Source organism: Nansenia antarctica (assembly GCF_963989245.1).
Source record: "Nansenia antarctica genome assembly, chromosome: 3".
NCBI classification, from domain to species: Eukaryota; Metazoa; Chordata; class Actinopteri; order Argentiniformes; family Microstomatidae; genus Nansenia; species Nansenia antarctica.
The window spans coordinates 21644704-21662191 of NC_137688.1; the positions used below are offsets into that span (position 1 = coordinate 21644704).

Sequence of the window (17488 nt, forward strand, 5' to 3'; positions counted from 1 at the left end):
AAGAACGTGGTGGTGTTTGATAAGAACGAGGAGCAGATTGTCGCCACCCTCAAGGGTCACACCAAGAAGGTCACCTCTGTCATCTACCACCCCTCCCAGGTGCCTAGTACACTTCTACATCAAAAAGGACTGTGTAGAACTTGTCATATAGAGGTTGTCAGACCACCACTGACCATTGTCAGTATACAGGAAAATGTTACGTTAAGAAAGACTTGATAAAATATCCGGTACATCTTTTTACTGTAGTTAGATTGTTAACCTGCTCTAACTTAGTTTTTGTTTTCCCAACGTCTTTCTCTCTCTCTTCACTTGACATCCTCCCCACACACACACACACACGCATCTTTCTCTCTCCTGTCTTTTCCTTCCCTCCCTCTCTGCCTGCCAGTCCGTGGTGTTCTCCGCCTCTCCGGACAGCACCATCCGAGTGTGGTCCGTTACCGGGGGCAACTGTGTCCAGGTGATCCGAGCTCACGAGGCGAGCGTGACCGGGCTTTCCCTCCACGCCACCGGAGACTACCTGCTCAGCTCCTCCGAGGACCAGGTCAGTCCACCAGTATCAATCACCTGAGTCTGCTGTGGTGTTGCAAAACTTGTCATATACTCACTCACAAAGTTCACGTGCCTGATTATGAGTGCTTTATGATTTCATCCTCTTTCTTTTTTTCCCTTCCTTGTCTCAGTACTGGGCCTTCTCTGATATCCAGACCGGCCGAGTCCTTACTAAAGTCACTGATGAGGCCGCTGGCTGTGGTGAGTGTCTCTACCAATATGTGTTGGAAAGCGCCGCTGTGCTGGGATGCTAGTTCCCTGTGTCACGCACACATTTCTGTCCCTCCCTTTCCACAGCTCTGACTTGTGCTCAGTTCCACCCTGATGGGCTTATTTTCGGGACTGGGACGGCGGACTCCCAGATTAAGATTTGGGATCTGAAGGAGCGCACCAACGTGGCCAACTTCCCCGGCCACTCTGGCCCGGTCACCTCCATTGCCTTCTCCGAGAACGGATACTACCTGGCCACAGGCGAGTCCCCCCCCCCCCCCCCCCCTTTACCTGAGAGCAGTGTCATTCAACTCGAACTTGGGAATGTTACTGAACGCAGCAGCTTGTTGTAAAACCTGTGAATGAGTCACATGATCATTTGGATGCAGCTGTAGCCAGATGTCGTGTCGGGATTGTTTTGAACAGACTGATCTGACCGTGTCTCCCTCCACACTGCAGGGGCCCAGGACAGCTCTGTGAAGCTGTGGGATCTGAGGAAACTGAAGAACTTCAAGACCATTGCTCTGGACAACAACTATGAGGTAAGACCCAATTAACCTCTCTTACACAATTCCCTCTTCCATCTCTCTTTACAGCCTGATGTGGGTCTTCGAATGAGCTGAATGGGTTCACGAGTATTGTTTGCTTTCAGGAGTAAAGATGTCCATGTTTTAAAATGTTATTCATGCTCTTCTCCCTGCCTCCCCACTCACTCTTTGTGTGTGTGTGTGTGTTGTGTATCTCTCTCTCTCTCAGGTGAAGTCTTTGGTGTTTGACCAGAGTGGTACGTACCTGGCCGTGGGTGGGTCTGACATCAGGGTCTACATCTGCAAGCAGTGGTCTGAGGTCCTCAACTTCTCTGGTGAGGAAAACAACGCCTCCCTCACACCAACCTTCAGTTGACCGTGTGTGTTCATTGTGAACCACTAACAACATTTCGGCTCGACACTGTATACACAAGTCATTTGAAATGAAACCCAGTCTAGTCAGTGGCATGTATTACTCTACAGTGAGTCATCTAAATCATGTCTATTTATTTTCTCCCCTAACCATACTGGACTTGTGACTGGTGTGGCGTTCGGTGGCAATGCTCAGTTCCTCACCTCCGCTGGAATGGACAGAAGCCTCAAGTTCTACAGCCTGTAGATTGGATGGAGAGATGGAGGAAGGGGGTCGGGGGCGGGGGACACTATAAAATAGGGAGGAGGTGGTGGTTCGGTCTCACTACAACTAGACCTGTGTGACCAATTGGGCTCACACTGGAACCACAACTGTTTTGGAAAAATGGACTGGTGACCATGCAGATGTGCGTTTTATATGAAATTATGTGATTTTCTTGTATTACTGAGGTTCCTTATCTCTGAAATGTGAGCCCTAAGCCAGAGAGTTCCAGACATTTTTGCCAGCAATCATAAAACATGTAGGCTAATTTGAAATGTATTGATCTGTAGTTAGTTAGGATCCTAGGGTGGAGGAGGAACAGGAACAGGTGCAGGAGTCATTTTCATGTTCACTTCATATTCTCATTAAACAATGTTGTGCGACTCCCATTAGTTTACTTTTCAGTTGTGGCCGTATGGTTGGCTCTGTTGGTATTTTCTCTTTTGTCTTCTACTGTAAGTTTAGCCTCTCAACAATTATTTCCTCATATACTTCTCCACCCTTTTCCAACAATGTTTATTGATATTTTTGGAAAAAGATAAAACCTTCTCCACCCTTTTATACAATAAATAATCTTTTTGTAATGTCGAGCTATTTGCTTGATCAATGGAATGTATTGTGTCTGCCCCAAGTTGTCTTTCTAGCTTGTCTGAGGGCCAGTATAACTTTTGATCCCAATAAAGGCATTATGTGCTCTCTTTGTACATGTTGTAACAGTGTGGTTTTGGAAGGATTTGTTTTGAGAGATTCTGGACCCAATAACTTTAATGGGTTGAAAACCTAAGGTAGTAGCTACATCTAGCCACATATATATGATCCCCCTTTAAATCTTTGGCCGAAATTGATTTTGAAAACATGCTTTCAGTCACGTGAGAACCCGAAGTAACGTGACTTACGAGCCAACGGGAAGTGTTAGTCATACCTTAGTGGCACCGAGGACTCAGTCCAAACACATTGAACAGTCTTCCCGACCAACTCTTCAGCGGTCGCCGGGCTATAACCAACACCGACAGATCGAATAAAGCAGGTAACGTTTAACAAGTATTCAACGTGGAAGCTCTGAGATTTCCTCTTCAGAGGTCAGTCAACAAGCTGTGAAGCTGTTTCCATTGTATTGCAAACTTTTTTGCTGACCCTCAACACTAACCCTCACTGTTGATTTAGATGTTTTGCGTAATGGAATGCACTGAAACATTGTTGCCAAAACTCAGCGAAGGTTTCTGTGACTTCGACGAGACTAATGTTTGTCAACTACTATTGGATACAATGCGACATCTGGCAAAAGACAGAATTGATACCTCTTATCAAGTTAGTGAATGTATTCACTGTCCTCCTTACGGTCATGTGGCGGGCCTCTAGGAAAAACGAAACTTATGCCCCCACATTTTGTGCTTTCAGTATGTGCTTGAAATGTCAGTAAGTTACCGTAACCACCATCATAAATGGCGTTGAGCCCTTAAAGTTTAGGACTGATTTTTGGGGAAGTATGAATTCAGAATGTCAGTAGTTACTGAACTTGAGAGCCGTAGACTGCACAATACTGGAAATTCCACTGTTTAGTTGTCCGTGTGATGTTCAGTTAGTCAGAGTGGGGAACTCTCTTGTTGCTTCCCTTTTCCTCAACTGTCACCAGTCACCTGTTCTTGATGCATAGTCAGCAGTGGCTGTGGTCGTCTGGATTTACCACCCCATTTCAACTCCCTATCTCTCCTTATTTCCTACCTGAAGAATCTTCATTGAAGATTCTCCCTTCCTTTCAACCATCTGTCCTGGATCCAGTCCACCTCTCTCAGTCCAAACTCGACTTAGGGTGGTTATTTTTTTAATAACAAACAATCTCCTGCCCTCTGCAGGTGGCATGGGTTCACTGTTCCGCAGTGAGGAGGTCTGCCTGGTGCAGCTTTTCCTCCAGTCTGGATCAGCCTACAACTGTGTCAGTGAACTAGGAGAACTGGGTCTGGTGGAGTTCAGAGACGTGAGTTAGCCCAGTTGGTGTCTTATTGTGGAGATCCTGCCCTTGATGAGTATATTTTGTAATATATTCCATAGGATTTAAGTCTAAAGTCATTTTCAACCCCTTCTCGGGTATCGGGTTCTTAATTTCCTTCTTACATTGTCTTGATATGTTAACTGTGTGTGAATAACTTTCTGCCTCTCGTGTTCTCCCCTGTCCATTGAATCAGTTGAATCCCAACGTGAACGCCTTTCAGAGGAAGTTTGTGGGGGAGGTGAGAAGATGTGAGGAACTGGAGAAAACATTCTGTGAGTAACTATCTCAAGTGTCGCTCAGTTCCAGCACCACACATACACCAAAAACTCAACTGCTCAATTAAAACACTTAAACCATCCTAAATAAACACGTGAAAATGATCTTTGACACATTCTTTTATGTCTTCTGCTTTCTCCTTTCCTTTGTCTCTTCCCCCTCAGCGTTCCTGGAGCAGGAGATCAATCGGTCCTCTCTTCGGGGTCCCCTCCCGTCCCCCTGCCCAATGCCCTCCGCCCCCCAGCCCAGAGAGCTGCTCACCATTGAAGAGGAGAGTGAGAGGCTGGCCAGGGAGCTGAAGGAGGTGCAGTGTGTGTGTGTGTGGGGGGGTGGGGGTTTCCCATCAGTCCATACCCATTATAGAACAACCGCAGTTTGTAGAATGTCTAGTGAAGGGCAATTGTGCCATTTCATAGTATGGAAGCCGATAGATAGACCGCACCTGATGTTTCTCTCATCTACCGTTGCACTTGGTGGATGAGCTTGTATGGTAATCCTACCAGCCTTGAGTTCAACTAATACTGCTGGTCTCTTCCACCAGGTGTCTCGGAACCGAGACAGCCTCGGGGCCCAGCAGACCCAGCTCAGCCAGTACCGAGGAGTTCTCACCCAGACCCACTCCCTCACGGCCTCACAGGTCCGATCTAAAACTCACTCCTTACTCTCTTTCCATGTCTGCCTCCCTGTCCCTCTGTTTCTCTTTCTCCCTCGCTCCTTAACTTCCATAGTGGTTTCCTCTGGCTCTTATCTTTGTAACAGCACATTTCACTCTCGAAATTATTGCCCATTCTTTCAACCACACACACACACACACACACACACGCACACGCACACGCACACGCGCACACACACACACACACATACAGACACACACACACACACACACATGTGTTAGATGTTGATGATTACATTGTTTTTCTTTTAGTTTTGTTTTTAATGGTTCTCTCACAGGCCCCGCCCCCTACCATGGAGACTCCAGGCTTGTTTGATAACCGTCAGGACGTCCACCTCAGGTGAACGACGCCATTGGTCGAAGCTGTGTTTCTCATTATTGAGCCATCTCTTTCTCTTTTCCTCATCTCATATCGCCCCCATTGTCTTTTTTTATTGTTTCAGTTTTGTAGCAGGTGTGGTCCACCCATGGAAAGTGCCTGCGTTTGAACGGTTGCTATGGCGCGCGTGCCGCGGTTACATCATCGTGGATTTCAGAGAGATGGAGGAGAAGCTGGAACATCCTACCACGGTGAGAATAAAAAATGGGAGAGAGGAGAGAGAGAGAGGAAAATGTGGGGACATTGCCCAGGTCATGTTCCAATACTTTATGCTTCCTTCCCCCCTTTCTTGAAGAATGAACAGATCTGACTAGACTTGATGTAAGAAAGCAACACAGTGAAAAGCTTACATGCATCAATCCACTCATGTTAGAGAGTGACTGTTTCAAGGAGGGGAGAAAAGAAGGGTGCATTTCATGTATTCAAACTTTGGACTTTGAAGGACTTGCTGATGCGCTGAAGTAACGCTGATATTAGTTGTGAAGTAATGCTGAAGTAACACTGATAGTAGTGAAGTAATGCTGAAGTGATGCTGATATTAGTGGTGAACAAGAAGGATGAGTATGTCTCTGATGCTTGTCATTCAATTGCAGGGGGAGATGGTGCAGTGGACCGTGTTCCTCATCTCCTATTGGGGAGAACAGATAGGACAGAAAGTCAAGAAGATTTGTAATTGGTGGGTAAACATATGCCCATATACTCTGATGAACAATCTCCCCCCTACATATCCTATTTGATCTATTTTGCACTACATCACTATTTGCACTTCTGATTAGATGCTAAACTGCGTTTCGTTGTCTGGTACTTGTACTCTGCAATGACAAAGTTGAATCTAATCTAATCTAAACCTGTCAGTTTGTCATTGTGACATTTTTATAGGTTAGATTAGATTGTTCCATGTATCATACTGAACCTGATTTTTTTTCTCTCTCTCTTTCCTGATAACGCGCACACTCAGCTTCCATACACAGACCTTTGCATACCCTGAGAGTGCAGCAGAGAGGGAGGAGATCCTGCAGGGACTGCAGGTCAGGATTGAAGATCTCAAAGCGGTGAGTCTGACAGCGCTGCACTGACGATTTCATTTCAATTGTATTGTTGTTGTTTTTTTTCCAGTCAAGTAAAATAAATAAATGAAAGACAACATGCATGCTGCGGTTAGGTCATTTACTAGCAGCGTAGACGCCAACATCGTGTTGCTGGAGAGCCATGCAAAACAGAACCGCAAAACAAATGATTTGCGTTTCCAGGGCCAGCAGCCATATACAGTAACCTCGTCCCCTGGCTATTGCACACAGTGCATATACGACTCCAACCTGGCCTTAGTGGGAGTGAATTTACTGAGTAAAGTGTTTGTCATTACCTGATTCCAGTGAGTCACACGGCTGCGAGGCGTCGCTCCGAATCAGTGTGGTGTGCAAGCACTGGGGGGGGGGGGGGGGGGGGTGCAAGTGCTGTGGGAGATGATTGATGTAAAGCCAATGACTACACACCGTCCGTTTTCACTGTCCGTCTGTTTATCGGCTTACTGAAGGCCACAGTTTGACACATTCGTCCGCCAGAAAGCCTTTTGTGCATTTGGGACGAAAGTGTCTGGGAACGAGGCTGGGAGCCGTGTGACGTGCTCTGACGTTCTCCCCTCCTCCATCCCCAGGTCCTGTCCGAGACGGAGCAGTTCCTCCAGCAGCTGCTTGTGAGGGTGGTGGCGGTGCTGCCCCAGTGGAGAGTGCGGGTCCAGAAATGCAAGGCGGTCCAAGCCGTCCTCAACCTCTGCAGCCCCTCTGTGACGGACAAGTGCCTGATCGCCGAGGCCTGGTGCCCCGTCACCAAGCTGCCCGAACTGCAGAGCGCCCTGAGAGAAGGAGGGGTGAGAGAGAGTGGAGGGGAGGGAGGGAGGGAGGGAGGAAGGAAAAAAGTGGTTGGGATTTTGGAGGAATGAAGGAAGGAGGGAGTAAGGGTGAAGGAGAGAGATTTAGGGAAATGGATGGACAGAGAAAAAAGGGGATGGGAAAGGCAAGATGGAAGATTAGATTGGAGGAGCAGCGCAAGATGGGGCTGTTCAGTTGTGTTTTCTTGCATGTTGTTACAGCCAAATCATTTTAGAACGTTCTGTACAGGTGTGTGTTAAGTGTTAAGTGTGTGTATCCGTCCGTCCGTCTGTCCTCAGAGGAAGAGTGGCAGTGGAGTGGACTCCTTTTACAACCGGCTGCCCTGCACCACCCCCCCGCCCACCCTGTTCCCCACCAACTCCTTCACGGCGGGCTTCCAGAGCATCGTGGACGCCTACGGGGTGGCCAGCTACCGCGAGGTCAACCCAGGTAACACGTCACTCAGTAACGTCTAACTAGTGGACCCACCCTGGGAACATTTAGCTACTCGAGTATCAATCAATCAATCAATCAAATAATCGACCAACCAGTGAACACCCTCTCCCTCTCCCTCTTCCTGTCTGTAGCGGTGTACACCATCATCACGTTCCCCTTCCTGTTTGCGGTGATGTTCGGGGACGTGGGCCACGGCATGCTCATGACCTTGGCTGCTCTGTGGATGGTCCTGGAGGAGAAGAACCCCAAGATGAAGAACAACACCAATGAGGTAACACCGCTAGACACACACACACACACACACACAGACACACACGTGTGTAGGCTGCGTCTCCAACACAGCCTCCTACTTACCGACTGTGGTGGGCACACACACACAAGTAACGTACACACACACAGACAGACGCTGTCATTATGAGGAACAATGGTGATGGTGTATCTGTGTGTGTGGTTCAGATCTGGAGGATGATGTTCGGAGGGCGTTACCTGATCCTGCTGATGGGGCTCTTCTCCATCTACACGGGGGCCATCTACAACGAGTGCTTCAGCAGAGGTCTTAGTCCCTTCAGCTCCGCATGGCACGTCCGCCCCATGTTCGAGAATGGCGATTGGAAGTAAGGACACGCATGCGTACACAGACACATATTCACATGAACACATGCACACACACACACACACACTTCCATGTGTTTGTTTATGGTCTGTTTTGTGTTGGTCCCTCTCTTAGTAATGCTTTGCTTCATGAGGTCAAGTACCTCACTCTGAACCCTAATCTCACTGGGGTCTTCACTGGCCCTTATCCTTTTGGTATTGACCCGGTACGTGTCTTCCTCTCTCCTCTCTCTCTCTCTCTGTCAGTATATACTTACTTATCCTCATGTCCCACTGTCACAATGGTAACGCCCGTGTTGTGTCCCCTTTAGATTTGGGGCATGGCCAACAACCACCTGACGTTCCTCAACTCCTACAAGATGAAGATGTCTGTCATCATTGGGGTGATCCACATGACCTTCGGAGTCTGCTTGTCCTTCTTCAATTACAAGTGAGTGTCCATCTTGTTGCTCACTATTCATATTTCTTTCACAATTGCATCAGGCTATGATGAGATGTAACTTATGATGAGTCTCATTCATATTATTTTGTGGAAATGTATTGTTTGATATTTTCTCTCTCCCTCTCTCTCTCTCTCTCTCTCTCTCTCTCTCTCTCTCTCTCTCTCTCTCTCTCTCTCTCTCTCTCTCTCTCCCCCTCCCCCCATTCTCTAGACACTTTGGCCAGGTGAGCAGTGTGTTCCTGGTGCTGATCCCTGAGCTGCTCTTCATGCTGGGTCTGTTCGGTTACCTCATCTTCATGGTCGTGTTCAAGTGGATCGCTTTTGGAATCGCCGACTCTGACACCGCCCCCAGCATCCTCATTCACTTCATTGACATGTTCCTCTTCACAGTCAATGCTGACAATCCACCCCTCTACGAAGGACAGGTGTGTGTGTGTGTGTGTGTGTGTGTGTGTGTGTGTGTGTGTGTGTGTCTGTCTCTCTCTCTCTCTAATTGGATTATCGCGCGCGTGTGTGACCGTGACAGTAACCGTCTCCCTCTGTAGATGATAGTGCAGAAGGTCCTGGTGCTCGTGGCTCTATGCTCTGTTCCAGTCCTGTTGCTCGGAAAGCCCACTTACGAGTACGTCAAACACAAGCGGAGAAACCGTCACACGGTAAGTATGAGTGTTGGTATCTGTGGCAGGTTTAAGTATCTTGGATTCATGCGTCTGTTCTTATACAATATGTCTTAACGTGTCCGCATGTGGTTTGGTCTCGTCCTGTGTGACTGTAGGTAGGAGACAGACGCCCCCTATTGGCTGACAATGGTTCCATCAACGCACAACAGGGGGAGGTGGAGGAAGGGACTCACAAAGAGGAAGAGAAGGTAAGGCCGGGAGAGAGAGACAGAGAGAGGGAGGGGGGGCTCCTTTTAGTGATACTGTTGAACTTCTCCACTGTTTTCCTCTCCTTTCTTGCTATCATACTCCTTTCTCTTGTCTCTTTCTGTAGGAGTTTGATGCTGCGGATGTATTTATGCACCAGGCCATTCACACCATAGAGTACTGTCTTGGCTGCATCTCCAACACAGCCTCCTACCTCCGACTGTGGGCACTCAGTCTGGCGCACGCACGTAAGTTTAACACACACACACACACACACACACACACTCACCTACAGGTATACACACACACACACACACACACACACACACACACACACACACACACTCACCTACAGGTACACACACACACACGGCTGTGGGGCAGCTGTGGCTCAGGAGGTAGAGCCAGTGTCTAATGATCGCAAGGTCGGTGGTTCAGCGGTTAGATGCCTGGCTGGCCACGTGTCAAGGTGTCCTTGGGCAAGATGCTGAACCCCAAATTGCTTCCAATGAGCAGGCTGGCGCCTTGCATGCTGGCTTGCTGCCACTGGTGTATGAATGTGTGTGTGAATGAGACGCCATTGTAAAGCACTTTGGAATAAGGCACTATATAAGTGCACTTAGTGCAGTCCATTTACCATTCCATTTACACACACACACACACACACATATACACATTTTCCACTGATCTACAGTGAGTAACTCTGCATCAAATGCTCATACTCAGACTGCCATGTCCGTCCCTACAGAGCTGTCGGAGGTGCTGTGGGTGATGGTGATGCATATCGCCCTCACCTGGCAGGGCTATGTGGGATCTGTAGTCCTGTTTGTAGTCTTCGCAGCCTTCGCCGTGCTGACCGTGTCCATCCTGCTGGTCATGGAGGGCCTGTCAGCCTTCCTGCATGCACTCCGTCTGCACTGGTGAGAGGGAGGGAGGGAGGGAGGGAAGGCAGGAGGTGGATGACGACGAGTGTTGAGGAAGAAAATGAATGAGTGGGAGTTGTGTGCGTGTGATAATCCAATTATTTCTTAATTGTTTACAGTAGAATATTGCCTGATGGTTCCTTCTCATCTTCCCTTCTCTCAGGGTGGAGTTTCAGAATAAGTTCTACAGTGGAACAGGGTACAAGCTGAGCCCATTCTCCTTCAGTGCGCTGATCAATGCCCCCTCAGCAATATGATTTTTTAAGTGATTACGTCATTATGGTTATGTTAATCAGTCAGAATCTTGTTCAGCACTTACGGCACCCCCACACATTTCAAAATGAATGATGCTCAAAATGCTCTTTTTTTTGTAAACTTGGTGTTTTTGTATAATTTTTTCAGGATGCACTTGCACTATGGAATACTGTTTATTTGCAAATGTCAGCATGTGGATAGATCAAAACACTAGCCTTCTAGCTCCTGTCTTGAACTTACTGTATGTTACCTGAATGCAAATTAGAAAATGACACCTTCTGTGTCTACTATCATTCTGAATCACTCAGGAAAAGGTTGCTATTCACTTTCATGCTTTTTTGTGGCTCATTGCAGAAATCAAATGGAAAAGGGACACACATCTGTTCTGTTTTTATACATCTGTTCTGGAGGAGAATAGGCGGTAAAGTTAACTGCCAAGCTTTATCTATGATGGTTATATGAATTATACAGTATTTGGTTTGTGGTACTAATTTCCTGGTACTCATTGATTAGGAAAAGGGAACTGAAACTCAGTCAATCCAATCCAAACTGACTACAGAAGTGAACAAAACTAATTAATTCAAGGGAATGCAAATGTGACATTCCTTCATGTACAACAGTGGCATCTTTGTAGAAATGTTTTGCCTTAAAGTATGACTCTGGGATATGATGTCATAGCAAAATGAGCGGAGTGACGGTGCCAGAGACATTCAAAAACAGAGATGCAACAGACTAGAGAAACGAGCGTGTTACGACTGAGCGAACATCCAAAGTTACAAATCCAAAGACATGGAAAAGATGACATTGTCAAGTTGAATACGATGGGCGCATGTGCTCTGTCATCTTATGTCACTCTCGTTTCCTTTTGCTTACTACAATATCTTTGATGAAAGTTACTTGGTTTTCACAGGTGTGATGTCACACTGCAGAGTCTACCTTTAATCTACCCTTCTGGTTATCATGTTTGGAATCTGAGAAATTGGTTTGGCTACACTCGCTTAGCATTCTGTAACATCTTTTGGGCAGTTTATAAAATACACTCAGTTGTATAGACCCAATATTGTTCTATGTGTTTGCTAGTTCACTTCATTTTGCTTGCTTGCACTATCACTGATCAACTCTGGACTGAAATTAAAGCCAGTTTTTCTGATGTCTTGTGTAGCTGTATGTTTTTGTCTAGACTAGAGACATGAAATGTGCCTCCTTACCTGATTTCATCATCTCCTTGGTCCTTCAATGCTCGTACATGACAAATGCTGTATTTCCCTCCACTCTGGACCCTCTTCAGTTTGCATACCGGCCCAATAGATCCACAGATGACCTATGATCGCCTATGCCCTGCACACTGCCCTGGACAAGCGGGACACCTATGTACATTAGAATCCTGTTCATTAACTACAGCTCAGTCTTCAGATTTCATGATGCCATGCACACAGTCAAGGCATTCGGAGCCAGAAGCAGCAAAGCAACCCCAAAACATCTGTGAACCTCCACCATGTTTGACTGTTCTTTTCTTTGAAGGCCTCATTTAGTTTTCTGTAAACAGTAGAGTGATGTGCTTTACCAAAGCAACTCTATTTTAGTCTCATCTGTCCACAGGAAGTTCTCCCAGAATGATTTTGGCTTCCCCAGGTAAGGTTTGGCAAACAGTGGGGTCCTCCTGGGTCTCCTACCATAGCGTCCCATTTAATTCAGATGACAACAGATAGTGTGAGCTGACACTGTTATACCCTGTGTCTGCAGGTCAGCTTGAATTTGTTTGGAAGTTGATCTAGGTTTTTTGTCCACCATTTGAACAATCCTTTGTTGTAATCTTTCACCAATTTTTCTCTTTTGTCCACGTCCAGGGACGTTAGCAACAGTGCCATGGGCTGTAAACTTCTTGATGATATTGCACACAGTGGACACAGGAACATTAAGATCTCTGGAGATGGACTTGTAGCCTTGAGATTGTTCATGCTTTTCCACAATTATGGTTCTCAAATCTTCAGACAATTCTTTGCTCTTTTTTTCTTCTTCTACATGCTCAGTGTGGTACACACAGACACACAACACACAGGTGAGTTTAAATACAAATTAAAGGAGCATTACATGCATGAAATACAATTACTTCTTATAATTTTGTCCAGTCCTGGACTTCTGTTTGTAATCAGATTTGGCCTTTTTTCTGCTTTTTTTCTGCTATCCTCTCTCCTTGATTGTTGTCGACGGACCGAGCGAGATCACAAAGCATTTCACTGTCAATTACTGCTGTTTGAATGAATGAATGGTCTTTATTGTCATTGATATAGTACAGGTACCAAACAACGAAATTTGGGAGGGGGGACTCCCCTGGTGCTAGGAAGAAAAGAAAAAAAAACTAAAAACAAGAAGGGAAAAGAGCTGGTTTACATAAATAAAGGCTATGTACACTATCCACTATACTATACTATACAAATAAAACACTGTGCTGTACTCTATGCTATGCTATACCTATTCTAACATTTCCTATTCTCTGAACCTTATGGGTTGTCATATTGCACATAGTGTTATTGCACATTCATTTAAAGTGTCGCAGTTTGCAGGTTTGAAATGTACACAGTTGTGTTTCAGTATTACACTTGATTTCAATCTAGTAGCTGCCATCAATTTGTCTAGATTGTCCAGGGCCTAGAACCTAGGTCTTTGCTGTGTTCAGGGCCTGAATGGCCCTAGGGAACTTGTCAGTGTTTGAATGAATGAATGAATGAATGGTCTTTATTGTCATTGATGGTACACAGGTACCATACAACGAAATTTGGGAGGGGGGGCCCACCATTCAAAACCATGTCTGCAAGTGAGACCGAAGAAGGGGACGCGTGTACCTTTATAGTTCTCTACCGCTATGCATGGTGGGACACTCAAGACTCCAACCAAGAAGCTGAAGCTTGAAGGAAAAGGTCAGCTATCTGTGGTCAATTGAACTACTTATTTCGTACGTTATACGCACTTATAGTTACACTAGTTACACTACAGTTACACTCAATATTTACACATTCAATATGCAAACAGCAGACGTTCATGGTGTGAAAGTAGAAAGCATTGAATAAAAGCAACCAATACTCGAAAAATAACATTCATAATGATCACAGGTTGGATCAGGATCAGAATCAGAATGACTTTATTCACCAAGTAGGTTTTCACATACAAGGAATTTGCTGTGGTTGTTGGTGCAAACAGGCAACATAATAATAATAATAATAATAATAATAATAATAATAATAATAATATTATTAATAATTAAAAGTAGTGCAAAAAACGTCAAGAAGCATAGATATAAAATAAGGTAAGATATAAATATGAATGAATATATAGTGTGGGGGGGGGGCGGGGTAAGAGAAAAGTGCTATACAAATAAAAGTTATTGTTATTACGTAACCCAAATTAAAGACCAAATGTTGAATTCAAAATGAACCATTATGACCTAGTGATGTCATAATTAGCCTACACAGAGTTGCATTGTGATGTAAAATCGCGTCAGTACTTGGACCACCATGTAGACAGTTCTATTGGTTTAGTTCGTGAAAATCAGCAATATGGTAAGATGATTAGTATTTTCTTGAACATTTGACCTGAATTTGAAGATAAAGATTGATCTATTTTAGGCAGAGGTCACATTGAAGAAGCTTGGTATTATAAAGTCCCAAATATCTTTTAGGATTTAATTCATCCACTAAATAAAAAATATAGTCACTCATACTCAAATACAGTCACATTTGAAGTTTGATCAAAGTTGTCTCTATCTTCACAGGATAAGCCAAATAAAGCAAAGAAAACTAAGAGAAAGAAGAAATCAACCAAAAAAGTTAACAATGTGAGTGCTAACTCTCCTGTGTCATATTCTATCTTCAACCTTTATTTAGCTAAATAATTAATATTGTGTGGCTCAAAGTCAGCTATATTCAGACCCTTACTATTGTGCCATGCACTCTTTTTAAACTCCTCCTACTGAGGAGGTAATTCAGGAATATGTATCTAGCTTCTGTCATCAGTATCTATCACAGGTTGATAGTGTAAGAACTCAGTCCAATAACAGCTGTGCAGGGTGTGTATTGTTGGACAAAGAGAGTCTACTGTGTGATGATTGACAGGGTGAATAGGACTGTGAAGAGCCTTCTTTGACTGAATACAGTTTAACAGAAAAGTTATTGTGCTCTTTGTCTGTTCCTGATACACGTGATCTATTCCTTTCTATCCTTTTAGTCTGAGACCAGATGCGACAACACACTTAGCGATGTCCTGAGTTTGGCCAGTCATGAAGGTAGCTAGAACAAAATGTGTTCCCCTTCATTTTAACTGTGGTAATTGATGTACACCTTTTAAGAAACAAATGCTCTAATGTAGCACATTGTCTTTTTGAAGTGCTTTCAGATTTTGAGACGGTGGAGGATCTCCCACTTGATGAAGGTAAAGCTTCTCTAAGATGTTGGTGTGCATTCAAATACACAACTTAGCTGTTTTATATCTATAAGACTGTTTTATACAATGCAGTATGAACTTTGTTTTGGCACATTTGTCGATGAGGTATGTCAACAACTAAGGGCTAAAATGTCATAACAAAAAAATTACAATTGCACAAATACAGCATATGTCTTTTTAAAACACTACTTCTTCATTCCAGAGCCAAACAAGAAAAAGAAAAACACTAAAGAGAAGAAAAAGGAGAAGAAAAAGGAGGTCCAAGCTGTCTGTGCTGCCCCCTCCAGCCGTGGTAATGATGACCAGGCTGTGTCACCTTCCTGTAACAAGGAGCCTACCATGGGAAGAGGCAAGCTGGTTCTCAAGCCTCTGGTTCTCAAGCCTCTGGTTCACAGGCTGTCATCCGTCCTTAAACTGGTATGGTCTCTATTGTCTCTCATTGTGTAAAATAATCACAATCAATGTGCTCTTAAGGATGCCCCATACAGATGTCAGACCTTTTGATAACATATACCTCTATCTCAGGACTTGGATAAGAATCAGAAAGAGGATTCTGAGACCTCTATTGCTGAGGAAATTGAGGACCAGCCCTATGCCTCCTCCAACCACAGTGCAGGTGATCAGGCTGCCTCCTCCGCCCAGAGCAAGAGAGTCTTGGAGACACCAGCTATGGGGGAGGACAAGTCCTGTACCAGTGGACAGGCATCCCTGAAACAACTGGTGAGAGTTACTCTGGATTGAGGATAATATGGATAATAATAATTGATTAGTTCATCTATAGTGTCTCAAGTCCCTTGTTATATTGTATGTAGTGGTGACGAGTAGAGATGTGAATCAGAGAGTAGCCACTAGTTTACTATGGCTCTGTCATGTGATGTTTCTTCCCTAGGATTGTGATGAAGAGCGTAGAGAGGAGTCTCAGTTATCAGATGATATCAAGGAGCAATCAAGTAAACTACAAGACGAGCCCTCTGCCTCCTCCAGTCACAACCCTCATGACCAGGCTGCCTCTGAAAGTGGAAAGACATCCTTCCAAAACCTGGTGAGTTACCTGTAATTACCCAGTGTTATGTACAGTATAATGTCAAGAGTTAAGAGCTTGAGTTTAAATTCATGTTGAATTGATAGCTACTATAAGGTATTGGCACATCATTAGAGTGATCATTTGTCTCCCCCCAAATAACCAACCTCAGAATTGTGGCAAGGACTCTGAGATTGCTGCACTAAGAAAGGCTCTGGAGGAGGAGAGGGCAGCCAAAGCCGTTCTCCAGACTTCGCTGGACGGGGGAAAGTGCAGCTACCTCAAGATCCAGATGAGAGCCAACAAGATGGCCTCAGAGCTGAAAGAGGGTCAGAACATGAACATAAAGCTCCAGGGGAAGCTCAAAACCGCCCTCTCCCTGCAGACCAGGGCACTGGAAGAGAGCAACCAGCTTGCAGAGGACAGGCAGGCCCAGGTCCAGAAGCTACAGGCCCTCAGCTCTGAACTTCAGGCCCTGCAGGAGGACAACACAGCCAAGAATGACCTCCTGTTATTGCAGCAGAACATGAGCCAGAAGCTCCAATATGACCTGGAGACGGCTTTGTCCCAGCAGCGGAGAGCTGTGGAGGAGCGCGACAGCCTGGCTGCAGAGAATGAGGCCAGGGTTCAAGAGATGCAGGAGATAATGTCATCCCTGGAGGCAGAGAGAGCTCATAGGGCTGTGTTGGAGGACAGGCTTCAGAAGAACAGTGCTGTAAACGGGTCCAAGGTGCAGGCATTGCATGACAAAATCACAGAAAATGCTGTCCTCGATCAGATGGCCTCAGACCTGGAGGTGGAGAAAAACAGAAGCCAGCAACTCCAGAACAACCTCATGGCTGCCCTCTCACAGTGTATGAGGGGGCTAGACGAACGTGACCAGCTGGCTCTAGAAAGCCATCCCAGGCTTCTAAAGTTAAATGAGCTGAGCTCAGAAAATCAAAAGCTCCGGGGAGACCTTGAGACTGCTCTTTCTGAGCACCAAATGGTACTGGAGGATCACAACCGGTTGGTTGTGGAGAGCGAGGCCAAGCTCAGAGAGCTCCAAGATTTGACCACAGCCATGGAGGTGGAGAGGGCGAAGGGTGTTCAACTGCATGAGGGGCTCCAGAAAGAGACTGCCGAGAAGCAGGCCCTTAGCTGCGAAGTGCAGGCCTTGCGAGTGCAAAATGCAGCTTGCAATGCTAGTCTCTCTGAGAACATTGTGAGAGCTACTCAGATGGCCTCTGATCTAGGGGAAGAACAGAGTAGGAGCAGAAAGCTCCAAAGCAAAGTCCAAACTGCTCTCTCTGAGCAGAAGATGGCTCTAGATGAACAAAACCGACTGACTGTGGAGCTAAAGGATGTCAGACAGGTTTGCACTGAGC

At 45.5% G+C, this 17488-nt stretch overlaps 2 protein-coding genes across 2 annotated transcripts in view; both read left to right on the forward strand.

The window, feature by feature from the left end:
* The window catches only part of LOC308152363 (pre-mRNA-processing factor 19), a 6223-nt gene extending 4304 nt beyond the window's left edge, over window positions 1-1919 (forward strand). The window contains exons 11-16 of the mRNA XM_080525327.1: window positions 389-544; window positions 684-753; window positions 850-1023; window positions 1222-1304; window positions 1519-1624; window positions 1811-1919. Coding sequence (XP_080381453.1) covers window positions 389-544; window positions 684-753; window positions 850-1023; window positions 1222-1304; window positions 1519-1624; window positions 1811-1908 — 687 coding nt within the window. The 3' untranslated portion in view covers window positions 1909-1919. The remainder of the gene's footprint in view (window positions 1-388; window positions 545-683; window positions 754-849; window positions 1024-1221; window positions 1305-1518; window positions 1625-1810) is intronic.
* Window positions 1920-2826: 907 nt separating this feature from the next.
* On the forward strand, window positions 2827-11773 carry tcirg1b (T cell immune regulator 1, ATPase H+ transporting V0 subunit a3b). The gene is made up of 21 exons (XM_080525325.1): window positions 2827-2950; window positions 3777-3898; window positions 4107-4185; window positions 4354-4493; window positions 4731-4826; window positions 5141-5202; window positions 5306-5432; window positions 5835-5917; window positions 6200-6293; window positions 6896-7108; window positions 7409-7559; window positions 7697-7836; window positions 8022-8179; window positions 8293-8383; window positions 8489-8607; window positions 8831-9044; window positions 9165-9275; window positions 9395-9487; window positions 9613-9733; window positions 10234-10405; window positions 10572-11773. The coding sequence occupies exons 2-21, from the start codon at window positions 3782-3784 to the stop codon at window positions 10663-10665; spliced, it is 2475 nt and encodes an 824-aa protein (XP_080381451.1). The 5' UTR covers window positions 2827-2950; window positions 3777-3781; the 3' UTR covers window positions 10666-11773.
* Window positions 11774-17488: the final 5715 nt, after the last annotated feature.

Bases quoted from the DNA above. Each gene is read 5' to 3' on its own strand.
- tcirg1b (XM_080525325.1), top strand. From the start codon at position 3,782: ATGGGTTCACTGTTCCGCAGTGAGGAGGTCTGCCTGGTGCAGCTTTTC. The intron at 4,186-4,353 runs GTGAGTAACTAT...CTTCCCCCTCAG, and splicing joins GGAACTGGAGAAAACATTCT to CGTTCCTGGAGCAGGAGATC. The intron at 9,488-9,612 runs GTAAGGCCGGGA...CTCTTTCTGTAG, and splicing joins CTCACAAAGAGGAAGAGAAG to GAGTTTGATGCTGCGGATGT.